Source organism: Strix uralensis, chromosome 2 (assembly GCF_047716275.1).
Source record: "Strix uralensis isolate ZFMK-TIS-50842 chromosome 2, bStrUra1, whole genome shotgun sequence".
NCBI classification, from domain to species: Eukaryota; Metazoa; Chordata; class Aves; order Strigiformes; family Strigidae; genus Strix; species Strix uralensis.
Genome location: NC_133973.1, coordinates 119,050,897 through 119,077,274, shown reverse-complemented (window position 1 = coordinate 119,077,274; position 26,378 = coordinate 119,050,897). Strand labels below are relative to the sequence as shown.

Below are 26,378 nucleotides of genomic sequence, written 5' to 3'. Positions count from 1 at the left end.
CCACAGGTTGAAATATGGATCATGGGACTCTGGCCAGGCATAGCTGTGACTGATGTCCAAACCAGTAGTCCTCCAACAAAGCTCAGGCTGAGGGACCATGACTGAGCTTAAATAAAGCTCCTGGATCCATGGATAGGGTGTGTGGCTGGAGGCCCCAGGTGAGTCTGGCCAAGGCCATTAAGATTTATTAGTGCACTCAGTGTCCCGACAGGAAAGTTTAATAAGCTGGCATGGGGTGGGATCAGACATTCATGTGTTGGGAGGCATTGTCTGGTAATAAGTTACAGATAGAAAAAAAATGTAGTTTGTTTGTGCCTCTCTTGGTTTAGATAAAGTAAAATATTCTGATCCATAATATCACAGGATTCTCTTTATTGTCAATAAAAATTAAAAAAGCAACTGAATTCTGAAACAGTGTGACAGTAAGCTATTACAGATCTCAAGACCAGCAATTCTTGAGAATCTTCTAAAATATGTTTGAAATTAAGTATTCTGAATACATACAAAATTTACACAAAGTAACAACTGTTCCTTTGTGTCAGTTACAGTTTCCTGGTAGTGTTTGCTCCTCTAATTTGTAGACAATTATCATAGAATCCTAGAATACCAGGTTGGAAGGGACCTGAAGGTTCATCTGGTCCAACCTTTCTTGGCAAAAGCACAGTCTAGACAAGATGGCCCAGCACCCTGTCCTCTCCAGATGAATGTTGGGGAACCCACCACTTCCCTGGGGAGGATATTCCAATGGCTGATTGTTCTCATTGTGAAAAATTTTCCTCTTGTGTCCAATCAGAATTTCCCCAGGGTTAACTTGTACTCATTACCTCTCATCTTTTCCATGGGACTCCTTGTAAAAGGAGAGTCTCCATCTTCTTTGTAGTCACCCTTTAAATACTGCAACACGGTGATAAGGTCTCCCTTAAGCCTTCTTTTCTCAAGTCTGAACAAACCCATATTATATGATACATAATACTTGAGAAATAAGAACATTTTAAAAAATACTCAGTTTACTGAGGTGGTAACAACTGATTTTTGTATTTAAAGGTTTTGTAATACATAACTGATGTCTGTACAGTCCACAATCTATTTTTTAGGAAGATTATTTTAATATGTTTTTCTTTTTATTTAAGGATGGGGTTGCTCGACCAATGACAGCAGTGCATGCTGCAGGTTACACTAAGGCAGCTGTGAGAGGTACGATTTGTAGAAATCACCAGCTGCCAGAGGGAGATATTATTTTACAGTTTTCAGTACTCTGATAATCTTGCAGGTTCTTCATTTGATCCTCTTGGCCAAGCAAGAGGTCCTGCTCCACCACTGGAAATGAAAAATTCAGACAGGTTTGTTCAGTTTTGCATTAAATTATTTCAGAGCATTAATAGCAACAAAAACCCAACGATGGGTAGAGTTTAAAAACATCCAGGCAGTTATGGAACATTGAGGGGCCAAACTCTTTGTGGAATAATGCCACAAATATTTATGCATATGGTTAGCTGTCTCGCCAGAGCAGTTGCACTAACTTTCAGGAATGTCTGATTTCAGCTACTTCTGATTCTGACTGTAGCTTAGCAGCCTGGACATAGTTGTTGCCATCACACAAATGCTGTGATACTTATATAGAATTGTGGAGGATTATGGAAGAGTGTGTGGCAGGCAAGAAACACTATGATACATGCAGCTCTCTGGAAAGAACTTGATGGAATTTTGCCTGCTGTTTTACCCTGTTCACTCTGACCTTAGCACTGTTGTGAAAGTTTTGCAGGTGTGAATGTTGGGGAGTTCACTAAGAACAAGTCATTGAGCTTTTCAATACAGAAGTTGTATTCCTCAAATATAGCTATATAGGAATAGAGAATCCTACTGAAATGTCTGGTTATTTAACTGAAGAAAAAATTTAGATGAATGACAACTGTTTATTAAAATCTGTATTTGCAAGCTATATTTTACAGTTTTCTATGCAAATAATGGTTCAATTAATTGCTCTTAATACAAGATTTCATTTCACTAGGTGTTTGATTTGAAAGTTTTACCAGCTCATCTCTTTGTTCTTTCATTACTTCTGAACAAATTGGATCCATGAAATTTGCATGTCTGTCTGGTTCTCACAAGAGGATTTATGTTTTCTTAGGTGTCCCTTCTCAAATTAAATGTGTGAATGTGGTGTCTTTGGAGGATCTTCTCTGAGCATTATATTTTCTGTGATGGGAAGACCGGTTAGTTGTGACATGTGATACATCACTGTGTTGTTTTACTGAGACTATCCTGTGTAGAATCTTGGTGTTTGCAGTTACGTTACTAGTGTTAATCCTTTTATTGTTATTTTTATTTTAGTTCAGAAGAGAAGATTAGGCAGTTGGAAAAAAAAGTGAACGAACTGGTTGAAGAAAGCTGCATTGCCAATAGCTGTGGAGACTTGAAATTGGTAATTTCTTTGGATTTCGTTTCACTTTTGCTATTATGTGAAGAACAATTTATATAGATAGATGTTTCACACTGACTTGGGTTCAAACATTTCAAATTATTAAAATCATCTTAATTCTAACTTTGCTATGACTCTTGTAATCCAGTGATACCTTGTATTGCCAAAAAAAAAAGGATAGGAGCTGTATTTATTGTGTATATATTTGTTAAGATTTCAGTGTTATAAAAACTCTCTTTCCCGTATCTCCATTGGCCTCTTCACATGGGTCTGATCAGTTAGTCATACTGGCAGAAACTTGCCCAGTCTAACCTATGGACTCTCTGGGAGCAGGTGACCCTTCTTCAATACCAGGCTTGTAACTGGCATCTTTGCAGTGTTTGGTCCTCAGATGCGTAACAATCTTGTCTGAGTGACATTCTGTTTCCTTGATGTTGCTTGGGCTTTTTGGATAATGTAATTTTCATTCAGGACTGGTGCTCAGCACAGGGTCAGTCTCACTTAAGCCACCTCCACAGTACCCTTCCATGTCAGGGCTGTTTGGTGCTACAGCATACAGTAGACACTGTATTGCTTTTATTGCACCATAAGGGAGTCAGCATCAAGATGAGCTATTTCATCTTCTTTCAGTCCTTCAGACAAGGGGACCTTCCAAACTAAGCAAACCCTGAAGTGCAAACACCATTAGCCTTGGGTTCCAGTGTGTCAAAACAGCCTCTACTCTTCCTTCTTAGGACCAGGCTTATGTTTTATTCCATGTGCTTTGGACTGTCCAGCTCTAGCTCCTAAACTACTGAGGCAGAGCAGGCTCAACTGTTAGAATTAATGAGATATATGCAGTTCTTAGGGATGTAGACTTCCTTTCTGCTCACCCATTGCCCTCTGAAGTTGATGGCATCTGATCCATATGGGGGAAAAATTAACTAGAGCTATGAGAGATGATGTTACTTGCTCAGTCATCTGAGCTGCAAAATTTTTTAGTCTAAGAGTGTATTCTGAGGAGGTATTGTTAGAGTACAAGAATGGGTAAAGCATCTTTCCTGATCTGCTTGATACTGTCCGATACAGATCCTAGGCTAGATGGCCTTTGGTTTGATGAAATTCTTATGTTTTGGAGACGAAGAGCTCCAAAATTCATTACAAAGATTGTGAATGATCTGAGCCTTGCTATAAATTGGAAAAATCGCACTGTTTATGCACTGTACACAATGTCTGTATCTGTGAATCAATCAATAGGTTTGTAAATTGTTAGCATGGTTACTGGCACAGTTTTGGCCCAGGCTAACTAGCATTTTTCTAAACAGTTCCTAGATATGGTTGAAGGTTACTATGGATAAGGAACTATTTCCAATAGGCAGTTTGAATGTATTTGGTCTGTTGTAGAGGGTACTAGAGCAATGTCATGCTAGTTACTAGTAGCTAAGTAATAGGCCTAGTCCATTTGATGTATACCTAGTATAGATGTAATTAGTGAGTTCAAGCTGTTTGGACAAGTTAGCACTTTTAATAGATGTTGTCTTCTTGTCTGACACAAAGGAATATTTTTCTATCCGCACTCTGATTCAGACAATTTCAAATATCTCTTTAGGTCTTGTGAAACATGGTGGGTACAGCATCATTTAATCTTACCTCAGCTGTTTTAATGTACAGGTAGTCTTAGCTGCAGTTTGGATCTGTTAGGAAGCCTGCAGTCCATCTTTTGGTAGATCATCTTTGTTCGGAAGTCTTTGTCTTTGCACTGAGATCTAGAATTCATTCAGCTCTCAGGAGCCATGCTGGACCCAGTGACAGTGAGGGCTTTCTTATCTTGAAGGGACTTTATATTGTCCAGCGCTCTCCACAGTGAAGGCCTCCTTAGCTCTTTTATGCAAGGTGATATTGTGTGCCTTTGTGATGCTTCTTATCAGACTACATATATGTTATCCTTATGATCTTATCTGTATTTGGTGGATTTCTTAAGTAGTAATACTTTATTTGCATGTTTCAGGCCTCCCGTAGGTGAGGTATTCCATGTTACAGTGGCAGGATCTGCCTTTTGTAGAGAAATATACAGTGTTTCATTAAGTACATCCATTATTAATTATTATTAATTCATCCAGTAATAATACCTTATTTGAGGTTTTCTCATCTCTTTAAGACAGCAGTTTACCTTTGGAACTAATACAGCAAAAATGTACTTGTCAATGATTTTGTGACTATTTTCAAATACAGAATAGGACATTTACCCTATTAGACTATGACTGTTGTCTTAGGTCTGTCTTTCAGAATGGGTAACATCCCATGTCTTTTTGCTTACTACAAAGACACATTGTATCGCTTTTGAGGAAAAAAGGTGTCCCAGCTCTCTGAATGCATTCTTGTTTCTCTGATCAAAAGGCCTGGTCTGTGCCTTTCTTCAGTTTGTGCAGCAACTCCAGTGATCCTGACCAAATTAAGACAAGATTGAACATCGATCATCTTGAATGTGATAGGTCAGCCTAGGCAATTCTGCTATCAGGATGATACTGTACTGTGTGAGGACTGCCTTTATGCTTGCGCCTACTAGGACAACCGCCTGGAATCCTGGTCTGCCTCTCCTTTCCAGTGATACATGGATTATCTGTTAAACTAATAGCCCGATAGCTCCTTTGGAGAGAGGGATTTCACTTAGCATATCTTTGCCTAGTGGTCCACGGTGTAGGGGGTTTACTTCCTTGGGGAGTTAACAAGAAGGCTTCTAATAGTGACACTCTAAGTCCCAAAGTGGGACTGTCTGGTGTTCAGACTGGATGAGTCCACCCTTCAAGCCAATAGATCTTCTTATGTTGCACTTCTGTAATAAAACATGTTTTATTGCGGCTAATAGCTTCTGATAGAGAGTATGAAAGAAGTCTATCCATTTATTGTGTTCATTTAGGATAAGTATCTTTACAGACCTATCCTAATTTATTTCTGATATAATGTTTGAATTTCATCTTCACTAGGAAATAAGCCAACCTGTTTTGTTAATTTTTCTTGAGCCTCATGCATGTATGGCCAAGAATGTTCTTTGTTGCTTGATGTCAAAGGATTGTTTCTTATGTAGATTATACCAGACCATTCTGAGGGTCCTGTAGGATGTTTGTGTTAGTTTCTGACAAGTCCAGCAGAATACACTATGAGGAGAGATTGAGGGAGCTGGGACTGTTCAGTTTGAGGAAGAGAAGGCTGAGGGAAGACCTCATCGCTCTCTGCAACTACCTGAAAGGACATTGCAGAGAGGTTGGTGCTGGTCTCTTCTCACAGGTGATTAGTGACAGAACAAGGGGGAACAGCTTTAAACTCCAACAGGGGAGGTTTAGACTGGACATTAGGAAAAAGTTTTTCACAGAAAGAGTGGTTAGACAGTGGAATAGGCTGCCCAGGGAGGTGGTGGAGTCACCATCCCTGGATGTGCTTAAGGGTCGTTTAGATGAGATGCTGGGGGATATGGTGTAGGGGAGAACTTTGCAGAGTAGGGCTGATGGTTGGAGTCGATGATCTGGTCTTTTCCAACCTGAATGATTCTGTGATTCTATCTGTTTTCCTACAGAAGTCATCAAAGTTGCCAACTCGTTATCTATAAAACAGCCAAGTTGGATTTGCCTTCTATCATAAGGACTAAGAATCAAGCTATATCTTGAGAAGTACTTCCTTCACCACTAGGTGCCAAATAGCTATCTTGAGTGCTAGCCATTATTTGTTTAATCATTGCACCCTTGCAGAGGCAAACAGACTGCTAAGGGCACTTGTAGACCTGTAGCATTACTTGTAGGAAGGGTCTTGACACCAATCTGCAGAGGATTATCATTGGATAAAACAATAATTTTGGTATTATTCAAATTGCAAATGTACATGTGAAATACCACTTCTGGATTGATAAAAAAGGGAAGCAATTTACCAGCATCCATAGTTAGTCAAGGTGTATGTACAGCATACATTTGCGTAGCATGCTTGTTTACTTCCTGCCTTCACTTTCTTCTTTCCAACACCTTCCTGTACTGGGATTCTGCAACTAAGGAAACATGCCAAGCCTAAATGCTCCCTCTCTTTTTCCTTCCCCCCCACCCCCCAGCCTAAGCCTTTGTGTGCACATTCTATGGTTCATACAAGTAGAATAATCTAGGGATTATGGCATATATGTGTGTGACTATAAAATTATACAGCTAGAGCAGACTTAGACAACTATATGTCTGCTTATTGCTAATGAAAAACTTTCTGTGGGTTATATTGCTGCTTTTCAGGTATTGGGTACAGTCTGTGCATCTAAAAAAAATGGACATCATTGTTTTGAATGTATTTTTGTCGCCTTGGGTTAGTAAGATTCAAGGCATTGCTAAATTCTAGTATTTTATTTAAGGCTCTGGAAAAAGCAAAAGAGGCTGGAAGAAAGGAAAGAATGTTGGTGAGACAACGTGAACAAATTGCTACTCCAGAAAACATCAACTTAGACCTCACTTACTCAGTAAGTGTTTAGAAATCTTCAGTGAGTGAAAGGTGTTGGTAAAAAAACTTCCTAAAGAGACATTTCAGTGTTTGCTGAGTGTGTGTGTATTGTAATGCTCCTCGCAGTGTATCAGATCAGATACGGTCTATGTTTGGGGGCAGGGGAAGTTTATGAAGAATGACTCCTTGAAGTTAAAAACTTAACATTGGATTGCAAAGATCCATTTATATCAAGTCTATTCCCTTGAGTATTCCTATCTCGAGTACCAGAGAAACCACATAGTCAACATTAAGTGACGAGGGATGCCCATGAACATCTATTCCAGCTATCTACTCACATGCAAATCATGTATATCAAAATATAACAGATGTAAACCCTGTACTTCAAAAATAAACAGTCTAGAAAATGTAACATGCCAAGAGAAAAAAACAGGAGAAATCAGACACTGCCTTTAACTTGAACCATAAAGTGACAGAGAATGTATTATATGAAATAGCATATATTAATATTTGTAAATCCTGAATCTTAAAGCTGGTATCTAGGTTTACATTCTGGTTTTCAAATTAATAGTAGACTTTTTTAAAAAAAGGATACAACATACATAAACGTACTTAGGGGGAATTTTAAAATTGTACTCCAGTTAGTGCTGTAGCGAAAATTATTAACAATGAATACATTGAATTAGGCAGACATAGTAATTTATTTTACAGCGAACGTCAGAGTAAAACTGGGGAAAAAATGTGGAGGTATTTTACCTAACACCAACAGAACTTCTGTTTTGAAACAGCAGTTTGGAAAAATTCTCTCTTTGTAAACTGAGTGACCACAGGTAGTAGGACTGTTTCCCACATGTTGGGAGTCATAAATTACACACAGGTTCTGAGAATTACCTTGTATGAATGATTTTTAATACCCTTGCATTATAACATTGTGTTTACTTAGGTCTAAGGCCCACTTAGCATGAATTTTAATGGTAGTTATTTAAGTACAAAAATAAAAGAATTACCTAAAATAAGTAGATTTGAAACTTGTCTTCTCTATGTCAATGTACAAGAATAAAGGAGCTTTAAAGATGGGAAGCTTAAAACTGGTAGAAGTTTATTACTGTTGAGAGAGCTACGTATTTTCTTGTATCTGTAATTCCATTTTTCTATAGGTTCTTTTCAATCTGGCCAGTCAGTATGCTGCTAATGAAATGTATGCTGAAGCACTGAATACATACCAAGTTATAGTGAAGAATAAGATGTTCAGCAATGGAGGTAGGTTATATTTCAAAGTGGATTAAAATTGGTAGTCAGGCATTCAAAACGAAGACTTCATCTGCATGGTGTTGACTCACAGAGATCTCAGCCCTCATGTCTGTCAGTCAGAATGGATAATAGATACTCACAATCTCTGACTTGGTATAACTTAACATGGTTTGGCTCTCCAATTCATGAAGTCTTTTCTTCCCATAAGCCAAATATATATTTTTTTCATGCCACACACACTGTGTTGTCTAATACTAACTTTTTCTCTTTCGACTCAGCTTTCCCCTACTGAAAGCTGCTTTTAGTGTTTTGTACATCTTTGAGACTCCTACAGTGCACTTTTCTTAGAGATGCTTATTTGCAGCTGTCTTCCTGGAGACCACTGTGAATAATCTTTACCTCATCCCTCAATTCACAATCAAAATACATCTAGTTCTTTTCTAGGTTTCATTACTACTTCATCTCCTTCTGGGTGAAAATTCATAGAAGGCTGTTCTGTACAGTGCTTCCTTAAAGGACACTGGTACCCTGTAATGACATTTGTTAAGAAGTTGTTCTACTCTGTCACTTTGAAACAATTTTAAAACACTGTAACTATGCTTTAAAAAGCTGTAATTCCTTGACTTCTTTCATTAGGTAGACTGAAGGTGAATATGGGAAATATATATTTAAAACAACGAAACTATTCCAAAGCTATCAAATTCTACCGTATGGCTCTAGACCAGATTCCTAGTGTCCACAAAGAGATGAGGTGAGTTTCTATTAGTAGACATAGTTCTGAAATACCAGTTTTGGATACAGTATGATTTAATAGTTAAAACGTAACCTAATCCTGATTTCTTTACTTAGGATTAAAATAATGCAAAATATTGGAGTTGCATTTATTAAAACTGGCCAATATGTTGATGCCATTTCTTCATTTGAACATATAATGAGCACGTCCCCAAACCTGAAGGCAGGCTTCAACTTGATCCTATGTTATTTTGCTATTGGAAATGGTGAGCAAATGAAAAAAGCCTTCCAAAAATTGATTGCAGTTCCCTTGGAAGTGGATTATGATGACAAATACATTTCACCAAATGTAAGTTTGAACAAAATAAACTGTGTCTTTATATGGTAAATCAGGAGAAAGGGGGAGAGACATTCAACATTTGGACTGTACTGAATTGATGTGTATTTATGTGTCTAAAATAAGTGGTTATTTTACCAGCATGTACTTAATGTGGCAGTACTGCTCAGAGGTGTAAAATGAGAACATTCAAATCCTTTTTTCCTCAAAAGATATGATGTACATAAAATCCACACTGCATGATTGTCTTCATAACGGTTTTATTGAAATTATCTGGGCTGACTTACATGGCTCAGTTACTGTTTTACCACCTTTATTTACATAAAATTTTAATAAAATATTTATAAGCTAAAATAAAGGGAGAAGAGCAATGAGTTATCTCAAATGTGTGCTAATAAAACTTCTAATACTGTAATGTTATTGTACAGAAGAAAATTTAGTAAAGTTTACATATACTTAGTTTATTACACTTTGTTGGAAACTGGACTTCCTTTGTATCATGAAACAGGCAGCTCATGATGTTAAAGACAGGATAAAGTGATTAATAGGTTTAGGGTCCCTCTTAGAAACGTCCTCTATAGAAAGATCAAGGCAAGCCCTTTATATTCTCTTAGCAATCTCTTTGTCAGTGATGCAAAGCTTCCTTTTTCAGTCCTAAAGATCAAAGATATAATTAGTCTTCCAAGTATTTGCAGCTTAAGAGTAGCTGTTACTTCCTCCTGTCATAGCATAAGCAAATAAAATTTAATATATGAAGCATATATATTTATTGATAGATATGTATATAATTTCTTTTATATCTTTTCATCTATAATTGAGATATATCTATCTATCTATCTAATTTCTCATATAAGGAATTAAGTAGGGGTCATTAAATGAATTAATTGAAGGCTATGTAAGATCATTCACTGGAAGAAAGGCTTTAGACTGTAGAAGTTCTTTCTAAGTATAGGCAAGCTATAGCTTTAACAGACATTTCAAGTTCTGTATTTTTGTTATGAAGAGGTTAGAGAAAAGATCACAAGTTTCCTTCTAGTCTTTATTTTGTATAAATTTATGATCTGTCCCCAATAAATGAGGAAGGGGTGGCTACCCAGCATACTTGCATTAGTTCTTTTAGAACTAACAGAGATGTGTGATAGAAACTGCAAAGATGGATCATGTGAGTTCTTGTAATGAGAAGGTAGCACAAGCCCTCATCTGCTGAATACCGCTGCAGTTCAGCAAATGCTTAAGCATGCTTTTATTTTTAAGCATGTGAGTATTCTCACTGTGATTTGCAGCCTTCCCAGTCTGATACACATGACATTAACTATACCTATTAACAACACTAATGTGAGCTATGACCACATACACAAGCAGAAAACCAGGATTAAAGTAGTTGTAACACCAAATTCAAATTTTGTGGTTGGAAAAGTACTTGAAACTGAAGCTAGCTTTTTGAAACATGAAAAGTAAATAACTGACTTTATTGACTATGTAATTTGCATCAGTTTATGTTTACAGTCATATTGTCTGTAAAATAATTAAAATGTATGTATACTGTCATAATTTGCAGTTGTTTTGTCCCCGTCCAGGATGATCCACATACAAATCTACTGATTGAAGCCATTAAAAACGACAGCTTAAGACAAATAGAACGTGAGAGGTAATGGTGGAGTCTATTCCGTCTTGACTGTGGTGCCATGGATTTTAGCTCCTGAAAGCATTGTCTGTCTTCTCACATGTCCACAGCTCTTGTTATAAAAGTGTCCTCATAATTCTTAGGAAAGACATGCTTGGAAGAACCGTTTGGATCACTCAGTTTAGTGTACTGCACTGAATTAGAATATCTACCCCAGATATATCTACCAGATATCTACCCCAGCTATAGGTTACACTGCTTAAAACTTGCAGCATTGTTTTTTTTAAAAAATAGAACTACAGTGTGCAGTGAAAGAAAAACAGAAAAAAATGAGAGCTTAATCAAGATATAGGGCAGTAGCGGTAGCAGGGGACTGTTTAGATTGAATTCTGAAGCAAGAACAAGATTTGATTATTTTTTTCTAGACATGTTTTTGAAATGGTGACATATGCCTGTGTATTGTTTTTTTTTCCCTTAGGAAATCCATGGCAGAGGAATACATCATGACAGCTGCTAAACTCATTGCACCAGTAATTGAGACATCTTTTGCAGTGGGCTATGACTGGTAAGAGTCAAGCAGGGCTTATTTTTGTCTAAACTATATGCCAATCCTTTTTGCTGGTAATGAAACCAGATTCACAAACATAAACAGCCTGGGAAACCTCGTTTGCTGCAAATCTCAAACGTAGTGGCCAGGCTATTTTCGGTTTGCCTCCATAATGCTGTGGAGAAGAACAAAACAAAGCATTAGAGTCTATTCTATGTTAAAAATTAATTTCATTTATCACTGAAACTCAACTGCTGATTACACATTTTGAACTGTTCTGTAATAGCACAAAAAGAGCTCCTTAAAATTCAATTGAATTTGAAAATTTAAGAGTTTTTAAAAGTCATGATAGACAAATGCTATACAGAAGGCAATGATCACTACTTTTTACTGTAAGTTTGAAGATAGCATAATGAAGACTTGGGGTGTCTAAGAAGTTTTCATTACTCCATAGAGTCATGATATAAAACACTGGAATCTAAATATTATTAGAAAGGTTTATTTGCATTTCGTTTATAAACTTAATAAATATAGACTTAATCTACTGTTTCTTAAATGTTTATGCAAGTGTATACAGTGATAGGCTGCTGCTACAGTTTACCATTTTGACTTTTTTATCCACTCTATTCTTCAGTTTACAGCTTAACTTTTTGCTTTCTGTGGTATTTTCTACAGCAGAATACTCTTCTCTTTAAAACAAAATAAAATAGACACACTTCCCATAAGGACAGTATAAAAATAATTAGCATAACTTTTCAAGATTTTTAACAAGATATTTTTAACTAGTTTTCATTTTTTTTATTATAAGGACTTTGATATTTTCAGTATTTTTAATAACGTTATTGGAAAATAACATGTACACAAACAAATATTGTGTATCTGCAGCCACAACATTGCTAACAGATATGTTCAGTGTTTGGGAAGTGAAGGAAGTCTGATGGGAAGAGAGAACTTTCCTTTACCTTTTTTTTTTTTTTTGGCCAGTTAGTATTATTTTCAAATTCAATTATATTTTCATATAATTATAATTTACTAATGAAGCTGTTTATACTAACATGAAATAATCTCTCACACAGACATGTTTAGTCTGCTAGAGTCCACAAGGTGGTGTTTGATGATTTAATAATCATTATAATCTTATCATTTCCCTACTTTTCCCATTGTGATTTACCAGAACTTAAACAGGATGTCTTGTGAAAATTAGCTTGCTGCTTTGTAACTTGTTAGCATGAGTAGGTCAGATTTGTTTGCTCTATATCTTGTTTTTTGTTCAAGAAAACTGGAAAAGGTTGTCAGATACTCAGTTTCCTTAGTGCTATCCACAAAATACTTGTCAGGAAGTAAAAGACTCTCATTTCTGTTCTGGCTAATTAAACAGCTTCTGGTGAGATGTGTGGGATTGTTTTGTGTGTATCAAGACAAATTTACTCTCTTTTCTTCCAGGCTGAGGTATTCAAACCCAGGGAAGAAATTTAATGAGCAGTTTGAGCTTGGTTTTCCGAATACTACACTTTGTTATGAGTCCTCTGAGTATTAAATGTGCTTTTAATCAGATTAATTTTATTTACAGAAATAAAATGGGGATAAATAATCTTTGGATTTCATAACTTCTTACTTAAAATGTGACATAATCTTGGGACTATCCTGTCATATTCATTATGTGCATTTTATGGTTAAAAGATGTTAACAGTAACAATTGAAAACTGGTTTTTGACTTTTGCTATAGATGTCTTTGCAGAAATTGCTATTTTTTCAATATAATTTTTCCTCCAACATCAAAAGGCATTTGTATACTTTGTATAGAGACTATCCATGTGCCAACCCAATTATAGCAGTAGGCAGTTTGTTAAATTAAACTTTTGTTGGCATATTAGCCAACTATTAGAAGAAAAGAAAAAGGCTTTCCACCTTAAAAAAAAAAAGAAGTGGAAGGGATTAAAGAAGCACCCCACAAAATTGATCATTTAGTGTGCTTAATTCCAAACGGTTTGAGAGAACAGTATATGCATACAATAAATAAAGGTCTTGCTCCAAATGATTAGGCAGTTTTAAAGTAAACCACATCAAACCCTGGAAGATGGTGTCTGTGAATGAACATCAGAACTGTCTGCTGTGTTCTGTTCTGCCCTCATTTTGCAGAAGACCCTAAGCCGAAAGTAACAGGGGGACGACCAGAAAGAGGTTTATTATTATGATTATTATTATCATGTAGCTCAGGGACACAATCTGTAGTCTCTGACTTTGTTCACTAAGCTGGTTGATGGACTTGGTACTATATGCAACAGGAGATGAGGTTTGAAAAATCATCTGATGGAACGTATCCAGAGAAAATGGTTTGAAAAATTATGTTAGTATCTGACATCAAGTATCCTTAAGTGATGGAAAATAACATGCTATTTAGGCAGCTGAATAAAAAAATGAGAGCAGAGATAGTATTACTAGTAGTAGTTTTTTCAAATATTTTTAATCAAAGTGCTCTGCCTCTGTAAAGAAAGAATAGCTAAGAACAACTCATTTTGGAAAGCAAATTGGCTGCATAAGTATATAACTTAGTGGCATTTACACAGATGCATTTTGTTTATGGCTTTCTTTTGTTTGCAGGTGTGTTGAAGTAGTAAAAGCTTCCCACTATGTAGAGTTAGCCAATGACCTGGAAATAAATAAAGCCACTACTTACTTGAGGCAGCAGGATTTTAACCAGGTATAGTAACTTTTCACATGACTATTTTTTAATACCGTATTGGCAAAGATACCTTTCTTAGCCACAGCGTATTTTTCAGCAAGGGAAAGAATGATTTATGCAAACATAATAATTATATTGATGCTGCTCAGTAAAATAACTTTATAAAAAAACTGGCAAGAGGTGAGTTTTATCTAAATGAAATTGCTGCCTCAGAAGTTACAATGAATGCAGTTCATGTCAAAATTTAGTTATCTTGGGTGTCCAAGCTGTCATTACAGTTAATGGAACTGTAGTCAGTACAGTCATTAGAGCCTAGAAACCATGTTGCTAATGAACATGGAGGCGTTTTCATCAGTGTGAGCTGAATCTTTCTCTCAGTTTGGTTGATTATAGTACCAAAATATAGGCAGGTGCACTTCATATGTGTCATTATTGTTTATGTTACGGTATTCTCACTGTTCCCTATGTACTACAGCACTCCCTGAAATACTATAATCTGACATCGAACTTCAGTCAGCCCTCCTATCCTTCCATTGAAATACAAACTGGAATTAAACTAAGTATCTGCTCAGGAGCTTGGACAGTTCTGCATCTCTTATAAAAGATTGCCCCCCTGGAGGGCAGAGAGGGCTAGGATGAATCACAATTACTGAAAAGATATTATAGCAGTTTAAGCCACACTGTATGTTAGCAAATGAGCAAGGTCATAGAAAAGATACAGGATTGGTACTTCCAAGTAAAACTATAGCTTGTTGCTCAAAATTCATTACCTGGCAGAAGCTCAGAAGATAGATCTAACAAAATCTTTGTGATTTTATGGTTTTTATTGTTCATATTATTACATGTTCCCTTTTCATTGTTTTGTTGCATTTTTTAAAATATATATGTGAAATAACTTCTGGCTGCATGTAAATTATTTATGTGTGTTTATGTAGGTAAGATCTCTTTCTGCAACTGGCCACCCAGTCACTAGTTAAGACAAATTTCTGCCAATGAATTTTATGCTGAACTACCTTCATGTTAAAAATCATCACCAATCTCTTGCTGATAAGTACAGCAGGCTGTTAACTGTAGCTTTGCTCTTCTATGCGTATAAACTGTCAAAGTAGGTGTATAAATTAATACCAAAACTTACCATGTTTAAGTTTTAATATTATCTAAGTGAATGTGCAGCTTTCTTACAATGTTTTATTTTAAGACAAGTGCATTTTTTGCTCTTAGTCAAATTTTTATAGGTTGTGGGACAATTTATACTGAGTTTTCCTTAAAATTGTCACGTGATCTTTTCTTTGCCTATGAAAAAGGGCTTGGTTTGAAATGTGAGCGGTTGGAAAACAGCTTAATCTGAACAAAAAGCAGCTCAGATAGCTAACAGGATTTGGTCAATTTCTTTCTAACACGCACTGTTCAGCACGTTCAATGATAGTGATGCTGAATAAGTAAGAATGAATATAGCAACCCCCAGATTACAAGTGGCAAGAAGTATGAGAGATCATATACAGCAAAATTACAGCTGAAGCTGAATATCTCTGTTATCTTCTGTGGTCCTTTACCTTCCAGTAGCTTGCAGGGATGCACACAGGGCCACGTGCTTAACTTTAGACCGCTTTTCCTTCTCATATTTAAGCTCTTCTGGTTTCCTGAGCAGCTCTTGCTCCTCCTGTCTGTCCTGTCCTCTTCTCCTTCCCTATAGATACAGCAAAACAGTGATCCTTTATTATACTGCATGTCTGACTGCTAGTTTTTCTGAGATCAGGAAGCAGTTTGAGAGTTTGGAAAATGTGGGGCAAATCTAGTAGCTTTACTGATGATAGCTTTTGGAGGATGATTGTGTTACAGGTAGGTAAACAGTCAAATGATCTCAAGAATGTGCAATTTTGATGGTAATTTTTTGCGATTTCCAGTTAGTATCCAGTATAGATCAAAAAAATATCAATTCTCAGAGGTAAAATGAGATACAGAGATTGTTGGTGATGTTTCTGTGGATAACTCCAGTGGAGGGAGAAGAAAGTGTGTTGGAAGCTAGGAGTAACTGGAGAAGATGCTCTTTTTATTTTGATTATGCGATAGAAGACCTTTAACCTGTGCTGGGACTACTTAATAGTAGAGTGGGATGGCAGAATGGTGATTGCAGAGTTGTCTTTTTTTTTTTTTTTTCCCCCCCTAATAAAACTGCAGCTGCCACTTATATTCATCCTGTCTGTCTGTTGTCCATACACTTACTAACTCACCACCTGCTCAACACACCTTTGGCTGAAGAACAAGAATGGAAACTTTTTGAAACATTCAGTTTCAAGGCTAAAAGTTTTATTGTGTTTCAAAAAAGAATTGAAATAGATTTTTATTGTAACTATAATGGGCTTAACTATGTGCTCATCATAATGTGTTATTTTAAAACAATCCTAGTAAAAAAAAAAAAAAAAAAAATTCAGGGTGGAAATTACCATAATATGTCCAGGGTTGTATTTTATTAGTAAGGGGTTTTGTGTATTAGATATTTTGAATGTTTTTTTAATTTCAAAGAAAAACTTCAAAAATTGATTTAAAAAGGAAGTTCTGTAGGTTAGCCATGCAACTCCTTAACATCTCTGGCAGACCCTGCTTGGGTCAGGCAAGCTGCTTTGAAGTTTAATTTCTGTAAGCAAATAATTTAGGTACATTGAAAACATGTCACAAATAATAATTTGGACAATCTGTGTTTTGATTGTTGAATCTAAGAAATTGTTATTGTTGGGATCAAGAAGTTAGAAGTTATTTAGAAATATATAAATTTAGCTAATGATACAGTGAGAACATTTAAACTTTGCAAGGAGAAAAGGAGTATTGCTATGGATTTTCATCCTAGGGCTCATAATTGGTGAAATGGTTCAAGAGACCTGCAACATAATTTACCAGTAAGTTAACAGAGTTCAGACTTCTATGAACTTTTCATTATACATGAAAAAGATATTATTTCCACTCTAATTTTTGTCATTAAAGGTGCCATTTAGCAGTAAAAGCAAAGGTAAATGAATCAGCTAAAATGGGAAATGGCTTTTCAGAAAGTGACTTTGAACTATGTAGCTCTAAGTTCACTAAAAATGAATTCCATTGTAAGAAATGCACAGCGTTTACTCAAAGAAGCAAGTCTTTGCTTAAGAGTAGAATATCTCAGATAAAGTAGTGTTACATCTGTAGATATTTGGGACCATTCCCTTTTTGGAGAAAGTCACAAATGTGTGTAAAAGTTTAAAATTACCATAGTTGAAATCTTGCATTTCAGAGACCACAAAATCTAGAGCCTAGATGCCATTCTTGATTGAAATTGGTGTATTTCTTTAGAGAATCTTCTATTATTAGGAGAATATTATGATCTTTAGTAGTTCATAGTTCTTGGGTGGAAAGTAGTTGACTAAATTAATGGACTACATCTAGCTGTATATACTTTTGTCATTTTACACGTCATTAGTACAGTCATGTTTTTTGTGTAAAGTAACTGTAAAAATAGTATGTATGACAGTCAATTAAAACTTGTTTCCTTTATGTTTGTTTTGGCATTCCACATATGGGATCATGCATTCACTTTGATATGTAAACAGCAGCTTTTAGGTTTCATGTAAAGGAAGAAAGAAACTTTTGAACTGCTAATGTTGATGGCTAAATTGAGGTTGCCACATCTGTGTTGTAATAGATGTTGGAACTGGGCTCACTGTGATATTCTAAATTTGTGTAATTAATATAAATATTTAGTGTAAAGAAGCCAGGTTTTCTTAATAATTTAGTCTGCAGTTACAATGTTACCACATAGTCAATGAAAAAACAAAGCTGTCTTTTATTTCAAAGTTGCTTTGATAGTTTACTAGCTATAAATTTGTTTACTTTTTGTCCATAAATGTCTTTATTTTGAAGTTTATGAAATTTAGTTTTCATGTAAAAGTCTTAAAAAAAAAATAATCTTCTGGCCTCAGTTTTCACATTTAAGTACTTGCTAAACTTAGACAGGTGTCATCTTATTACACAAGTCTTGCATATTTTTTTATACAGCGTGTACTTTTTCAGCTTTTTAATAAGAGTTTTAAAGTCAGTCCTTTTGTGTTCACATAAAGAACCAGAAAAATAGGATGAGAATTTTAATTAGTTGACTAGATTAAAAGCAAATAATATAAACTTTTGTATGTGTAGCATTGTCAGATATCTGTGTACTTCAAGGTAGCCATATGTAATCTAAATTTTGAAGAAGTAATAAATAGCTAATACTATGGAAACTTTGTGACCAAGAATAATATTATGTATAATATATAGATATACTTCTGTGTGTACATGCTTACAAGCATGTGTTACAAGCTCTAGTAATTATCATGTATGTGAGTATATGAGTTGGTAATTTTAGCTGTTTGTTGCTGTGAAGTTTATCAATGCTTTCTGAAAGAATATTGGTATAAATTTGCTTCAGTAAGTTGTTTCCAAATTATGTAAGCTGTTGGGAAGTAAATTGTTTCCAAATTATTTCTAGGCACTGGAGACTTTAAAAATGTTTGAAAAAAAGGATAGCAGAGTAAAGAGTGCAGCTGCAACAAACCTTTCATTCCTTTATTATTTGGTAAGTGCTTCAACAAAACCAGTTAACTGCAGTTTATGTAGCAACTTCTGTATCTTTGTAGCAATTTTGGTGTCTGTCTAAATAATCTCAATAAACAACAAGAAACTGCCTGTTAGAGGAGTTATTCTGGAACACTCATTCGTGGCTGTAGTTGAAGTTTGGAGCATGTCCTTTGTATCCTGTTGCTGGGAGGGAGAGTGAGATGGAGCCCCAGGTTACAGAATTTTGTATGCCTGCAGTGTGATTTGTGCAGAAGCTCAGCAGCTGCATTTAAAACTCAAGTCCTGAAGACCCTGGCTGAACTTCAGGAACATGTGAAGTAGCTTAGGCAGGTGTGTTTGTGTATGAAGCTTGTAGGATATGGGGATTTTTTTTGGTTTGGTTTTTTTAAAGAAATACCACTTCATTGCAATAAAGAAAACTTCCAGACTGAATGGGACAGAGTGGCAAAACACGTCTTAAGTGTTAAGTTCTCTGAAACTTGAAAAAGATGATCTGCCGACATTTATGCAAATACATAAGGAATATTTAGAACTGAAGAATGTGTTATTTTTTCATCCTCAATCTTTTGAAATTCCACTATATTAATTGTAAGAAGCCACGGCTGCAAGAAAATTGACTGACAAATGACTAATACAATGTTTGTTTTATTCATGTAGGAGAATGAATTGGCACAAGCAACTAACTATGCAGATTTAGCTGTAAATTCTGACAGGTACAATCCAGCAGCTCTAACTAACAAAGGAAATACTGTTTTTGCAAACGGAGACTTTGAAAAAGCAGCTGAGTTTTACAAGGAAGCTCTCAGGAACGATTCCTCATGCACTGAAGCACTTTATAATCTTGGTAAGCCCAAGGTGCTTTTGTGATTTAGCTTTTGTCTAAAGGAAACACTAGTGTTTCTGAGAATCTGGCTTTCAAAGTTTTCTTGTATAGAAATATATAGTAATTATTATTTCTTTATGGAGTAATTTATGTTATAGCAAGGTATTCATTTGTACTTCCTATCTGTTCTGCAAAAAAATACCAGTGTTAACATCATCTAATAACTTCAGATGTTTAAGTCACTTTGAAGATAAAAATTTCTACTATCTTAATAACGATATACCAATTTTAGCATTATTAAACCATCATGAGTCATTCCCCTCTAAAAACCCTTCTTTTCCCTCATTCATCTTGTTCAAAAAATGAGATTACATATGTTCTTGGTCTTTGATTAGATTCTTGTTCCTTGTGTTTATCAGTTTGGTTAAGTAATACTAGCTGGTAAGAATTATAAGCATGGCTCTCACGAATAGAGTCCATCAATGTCAAGGCAGGTATACTGCCTCTGATTACCATGTTCCTATTTAATTTTTCTTGGTTATTCTGTCAGTTAATATGCTGAAGTAATCTTTTACTGTAACCTTTATTTTTTAGGTTTAACATACAAGAAGTTAAACAGAATAGATGAAGCTTTGGATTGTTTTCTGAAACTCCATGCAATCCTTCGAAATAGTGCCCAAGTCCTTCACCAGATAGCAAACATGTATCTTTTTCTGGATTATGATAAGGGATGGGGGTTTTAGTAAACTCATTTAATCTGAAATATGTGTTTCGATCATGACACGATGACTTAGAAACTTAATGTAGTGTTCATTATGATTAGAATGGTCATGCATAGAGTCATTCTCTGATGTTTGTGAAAACAAGAACAGAACTTACAATCTCCTCAGACATTTCCAGTGAAGCAAATGAAGAAATACATTAAGACTGTTCACATTCCGGGGAATACATTTACACTCAGTATTAAATTGTGTCCTGGAATATTTAAAATGCTGCTGTTTTAGGGTTTTTTTTAATTAAAATAATGTGGCAGGTGTAAGCACAATTGAGTAAAACCTTTAAGAAAAAAATAATATAGTTAATGAAAGTGAAGTTCTGTTCTGAAAGCTGTTTTCACATTAGTTAGTGTATGTGTAAGAAAATAATTCTGTCCCAGCAGTGCAAAAGCTCAACAGATTGAAAAGCTGAGGAGGGGAGGAGTTAGCTTCGTACATCACTAGTGATATTCTACACTGTGAATTTCTTTAATAATGCTTCTGAGGATGTGCAAACCGTAATAAAATTTTCTCCAATGCAGAACACATTCCATTTGCTGTACTATGCGTTTAAGAATAGTGAGGGTAATAAAAATATGTTTTAGTCAGTAAAATAAGTAACCTCCAAAAATACAAAAAGGCTGTGATCTCTATTCCTTGTGTAGCCCCTTTACAACAGCATAAATGGCCCTACAACTCCCAGTTCCCATCTGGGGCAGAATTTCTTTTCTCCACTGCAATGTGAAACTGCTTTCCACCAATACTCAAAAGCTTTTTCCATGAAGAGCAGGGAGCAGCAGAAACTGAAAAAACATGTTGGGCAGTAACTCCAGCTCACACTGCTGCAGAGGTCTGAGCTGTTGTGCCACTCAGGGGTGGCTGAGGAGGGGAGAGCACACTGCAGGCCTTATTACAGCTAAAACTGCCTCTGTTCTCTGGACCAGAATCATACACTGTGCTGTGCGTCTTAGACATACAGCAGAAAATCTCACTGCAGGCAAAAGTCTGTTCTTGAGGATAGGAGTTTTACCTAATCATTTACATTTACAGCGCAAAGTCCTGTTGAGCCCAAAGTATTAAGCCTCTGAATATTTCTCTTTATTCAGTGTAAGTGATAGGAATGAAATTATGAAAACAATGTGTTTTTTTTTTTAAAAAAAAAGAAAAAGTATCTCCACACTACAGTGACTGGCATATCTGTCCAGCATGTGGATTATGTTATGTAAAGTAGTGGGAATTCTGAGTAAATCAAAATATCATTGGAATCACTCCTTGACTAAAGAAAACTCAGATATGAGATCATGGAAGATCCCAGTCAAGCCATAGAGTGGCTCCTGCAGTTGATCAGTGTAGTACCAACTGATCCGCATGTACTTTCAAAGCTAGGGAAATTATATGATAATGAAGGTGATAAATCTCAAGCTTTTCATTATTACTATGAGGTACTTGTTCTTTATTGCTTTTCCAATGCACTTGGTCATAATTAAAGAAAATTTTGCCATAGGTTCCTATATCAAATTAACAATTGATTCATTTAAACTTTTAAAAATATCATCCAAAAAAGAAAATAAAAAAGATGTTTTGGGGGAGAGAGTTGATAAAATACTATTTTTGTAGTCTGATGCTAAGGAAGCACATAGCCTGTGTTTCCACATGGTATTTGACCTCAGACTTTCATTTTTTGTGTGGTCATTGTTTACACTGACCCCTAACAATTTTAATTTAAAGTATAGTCTGAGACAAAATAAAAATTGATATAATAAATGTAATTTTAAAGGTGTGTAACATGATTGCATTGATTGGAAGTTATATCTGTATAAAGGATATGGAGATATATATATAATGTGTTTGGTTTTATATTTGTAAGTTTATATATATATATTTTAATGGTATAGATACACATTATGTATACAGTTGCCTAAAGATAGGCATCCTCTCTCATTTCAAAGCAGCTAGAGTACTGTCTGTAGTTTGTAGAGATTCTTCTGTTTTAGAAACAGGAATAAAACAGGAAGTTGCTTTGCTGCAATCTGAGAATTCATTTTATCTGTGTAAAGCGAGGATGACCAAAGGCTGTGTTGCAATCTGAATACTAGTGGAGTTGTGCTTGATGATAATTTTGCTACCTATTTCAGTAGTAATTTCTAAAAAGCCAAAAATGCTGTTTATGTACATATGTATTTCATAGAAAATAATGCTTTTAGGTGAGTTTCCCAGCGGACTGATTTCAGTGTGGAATTGTACACATATTTGTTAACATTGTTTAATGTTTTAGGTAACTTATTCACATGTAGATGTGATCTAAGTAAACATTTTTGCTGTTGCAAACTATGTAAAATATTTCAAATAAGGCTAGATGGAAAATGTGACAGACTCATCTTGGGTAACTTCTAAAAAGCATTCTGTAATTAGAAAATTTGGCATGCCTTTTTTTTTTTTTTTTTAGGATTACTTAGTATAGCACACTACTTCTATTCATATATTACATGTTTTTGGCATCTGGAGAATTAAACACTTGAGTAAGATATTCCAGAAGTAACATAAAGATGTTGTTTATCACTAAAATTGTGTTTCTTTCACCTTTCCTATTTTGTCAGTCATACCGGTATTTCCCTTCAAACATTGAGGTCATTGAATGGCTTGGAGCATATTACATTGACACCCAGTTTTGTGAAAAAGCCATTGAGTACTTTGAAAGAGCAGCACTTATCCTGTAAGTAATTATTATATTATGCCTACTCAAATATTTTGTGGTTAGATATCCATAAGTATACCTAGAGATAAATTAGTTGGATAACTTCAATACTGTAAGCAGATACCAGAGTTAAGAATATTTGGGATATTATTAGTTTCCTCAACTTTCTGTTCATTTACAGTGTGTTTTTGCTCTTATTGTGCAATTTCAGTGTTAAGTAAGATCCTCCCTTGGGCCCAAGATAGTATCATAGAGTCATAGAATGGTTTGGGTTGGAAGGGACCTTAAAGATCATCTAGTTCCAACTCCCTGCCATGGGCAGGGACACATTCCACTAGACCAGGTTGCTCAAAGCCCCGTCCAACCTGGCCTTGAACACTTCCAGGGAGGGGGCAGCCACTGCTTCTCTGGGAAACCCATTCCAGTGTCTCACCACCTTCACAGGAAAGAATTTCTTCCTTCTATCTAATCTGAATCTATCTTCTTTCAGTTTAAAACTGTTATCTCTTGTCCTATCCCTACACTCCCTGATAAAGAGTCCCTCCCCATCTTTCCTGTAGTCCCCCTTAAGTACTGGGAGGCTGCAATAAGGTCTCCTCAGAGCCTTGTCTTCTCCAGGCTGAAAAACCCCGAGTCTCTCAGCCTATCCTCATAGGGAGGTGCTCCAGCCCCCTGATCATCTTCGTGACCTCCTCTGGACTCAAGCAGGTCCACATGTCGTTCCTATGTTGGGGACCCCAGAGCTGAACACAGTACTCCAGGTGAGGGTCTCACAAGAGCAGAGTAGAGGGGGAGAATCACCTCCCTTAACCTGCTGGCCACACTTCTCTTGATGCAGCCCAGGACACAGCTGGCTTTCTGGGCTGCAAGCAGACATTGCCAGCTCATATTCAGTTTTCCATCCACTGATACCCCCAAGTCCTTCTCCACAGGGCTGCTCTCAATCCATTCTCTGCCCAGCCTGTACTTGTGTATGGGATTGCCCCGACCCATGTGCAGGACCTTGCACTTGGCCTTGTTGAACTTCATCAGGTTTGCATGAACCCACCTCTCAAGCTTGTCAAGGGCCCTCTGGATGGCACATCCCTTCCCTCCATCATGTCAACTGTGCCACACAGCTTGGTGTTGTCAGCAAACTTGCTGAGGGTGCACTCGATCCCACTGTCCATGTCACTGACGAAGATGTTAAACAGCACTGGTCCCAGGAGTGACCCCTGAGGAACGCCACTCGTCACTGCTCTCCACTTGAACATTAAGTCATTGACCACAACACTCTGAGTGCGACCATCCAGCCAATTCCTTATCCACTGAGTGGTCCATCCATCAAATCCATGTCTCTCCAATTTAGAGACAAGGATGTCATGTGGGACAGTGTCAGATGTTTTGCACAAGTCCAGGTAGATGATGTCAGTTGCTTTTCCCTTATCCACCAACACTGTAACCCCGTCATAGGCAGCCACCAAATTTGTCAGGCATGATTTGCCCTCGGTGAAGTCATGTTGGCTGTCACCAGTCATCTCCTTATTTTCTGTGTGCCCTAGCATAGTTTCTGAGAGGATCTGCTCCATGATCTTGTTGGGCACAGAGGTGAGACTGGCTGGCCTGCAGTTCCCCAGGTCTTCCTTTTTTCCTTCTTTAAAAATGGGGGTTATGTTTCCCCTTTTCCGGTCAGTGGGAACTTCACCAGACTGCCACAACTTCTCAAATATGTTGAATAGTGGCTTAGCCACTTCATCTGCCAGTTCCCTGAGGACCCACAAATGCATCTCAGCAGGTCCCATGAACTTGTGCACCTTCAGGTTCCTTAGATGGTCATGAACCTGATCTTCTACAGTGGGCAGTTCTTCGTTTTCCCAGTCCCTGCCTTTGCCCTCTGTGTCTTGGGTGGTGTGGCTGGAGTACTTGCTGGTGAAGACTGAGGCAAAAAAGTATTAAGTATTAGCATCTCTTTTCTCCATCCTCTGCCATTAAACAGAGCTGTGAAGTGGGGAACAACTCTCCTAAGCCACCAAGACTTCCTTCTCTGTGGCTTATGTGAACTAATTCCTTTCCATTTTTTTATTGTGCAGGGATGATTTGATGGTTTAGATAGATGCATCTTTTAGCAGTTCTTGCTGCATTTACACTTTTCACATAACTTCTACTTCCATAAAAAGGATATTACAAATAAGGTATACAAGTAAGCAAAAATGTGCAGTGCAGAATTAGCAATGGTCAGTGAAAATAAGTTGACAGATCAAATTGATCCTGATAGAGGTATTTGAAATATAGTGAGTTCAGTTCAGCAACTTAATTGCTGAAATTGTTCTTTAGCAGAATGTGGTGCACTTAAGAAAGTATATAGGCCATATATTTTATTTTAAATCAGAAAGGAATTTTACCAGACAAATGGTTAATAAACAAAAATTTGGTCAACTTCAAATCTGTAATCCAGAGTTCAATCTGAATTCTAAAAAGACATGCATACGGTCTTTTTTATGTGGAAACAAATATTTATCTATATGTTTGTGAAGAATTTTGTGTTAATAGACTAACTAAAATTCAGGCAACTAAAATTGACTCCAACAAATGTGAATTTCTCTATTTTGTGTTTTGAGAAATCCATAAAAAATCAGGATAAACAAAACACAGTTATTGCTTGTCTTGCAATGATCTAAAACTTGACATTCTTTTTGTTCTGTGAATCTGAATGGCATGCATGAACAAGACAGCATGTAGATTAAAATTTGTACAGTATTATTCAAGAAAAGATTATCCTGCAAATAGGTTGTTAGGAGTTCAGTAAAAAAATACTAATTCTGGTTTTGAAAGGGCTTGAGTTAGAGTAGACATTAATTATAGAAGAGAAAATCTGAGGTTTGAATAAGCATTAAAAATTGAAACAAAAATAAATAGAAAAACATAGACTTCACCCAAATTGTGGTATAATTATAAGGAAATAGAGATGTAGATTAGATGAAAATACACAAGAGGCAGTTCACAGAAATCATAGTTCACAGGTTTGCCAGTATTCTTTTCAGTATAAATACTGGCCACCTTAAAAAATTGTATTTTAGTCAAGCTATGAGTTCACATATGCTGGCGTTCATGGCCTTCTTAGAAACTTTGGAAAGAAACAGCTGAAACTAAAAAGAATTATTTCATAATCTTGTTTTGGCAAAGATCTAAATATTTTATGCTTCATGTTGCTCTCAGTCTGTGCATGAAACATGAAGTACGTGGATTGTAAAGTACTTACAAATAATTGGCATATGAAATTCTTCATTATTATTTGTAATTGTAATCTATCTGTAATACGGAGAAATTATTTCTCTGTGGGATGAGATTGTTAATAGTAGATAACAGAACATAGATGTTTCTGCATCTGGTATTAAAAATAGAGTCTAGATATGCTAATTGATAAATATGAATGTTGGATTACAAATTGCTAGTAATTGTAAATAAAGCTACATTTTAAAATTATAAGTTTATTTTAACTGTGACCAGCA

The 26,378-nt window shown here is 36.1% G+C and overlaps 1 protein-coding gene across 6 annotated transcripts in view; it reads left to right on the top strand.

Annotated features, from left to right (window-relative positions):
* Positions 1-26,378, top strand: part of IFT88 (intraflagellar transport 88) — a 53,201-nt gene that overhangs the window by 5,566 nt on the left and 21,257 nt on the right. For 5 of the 6 annotated variants that reach the window (XM_074860075.1, XM_074860073.1, XM_074860072.1 and 2 more), the window contains 15 exons: positions 1,131-1,194; positions 1,271-1,340; positions 2,332-2,422; positions 6,777-6,881; positions 8,020-8,126; positions 8,754-8,864; positions 8,963-9,194; positions 10,760-10,830; positions 11,285-11,371; positions 13,955-14,054; positions 18,529-18,615; positions 19,275-19,461; positions 20,035-20,143; positions 21,487-21,637; positions 22,793-22,908. In XM_074860075.1, coding sequence (XP_074716176.1) covers positions 1,131-1,194; positions 1,271-1,340; positions 2,332-2,422; positions 6,777-6,881; positions 8,020-8,126; positions 8,754-8,864; positions 8,963-9,194; positions 10,760-10,830; positions 11,285-11,371; positions 13,955-14,054; positions 18,529-18,615; positions 19,275-19,461; positions 20,035-20,143; positions 21,487-21,637; positions 22,793-22,908 — 1,688 coding nt within the window. Of the gene's footprint in view, positions 1-1,130; positions 1,195-1,270; positions 1,341-2,331; positions 2,423-6,776; positions 6,882-8,019; positions 8,127-8,749; positions 8,865-8,962; positions 9,195-10,759; positions 10,831-11,284; positions 11,372-13,954; positions 14,055-18,528; positions 18,616-19,274; positions 19,462-20,034; positions 20,144-21,486; positions 21,638-22,792; positions 22,909-26,378 lie in introns of all 6 variants that reach the window. The other variant, XM_074860076.1, reaches the window with a different exon arrangement.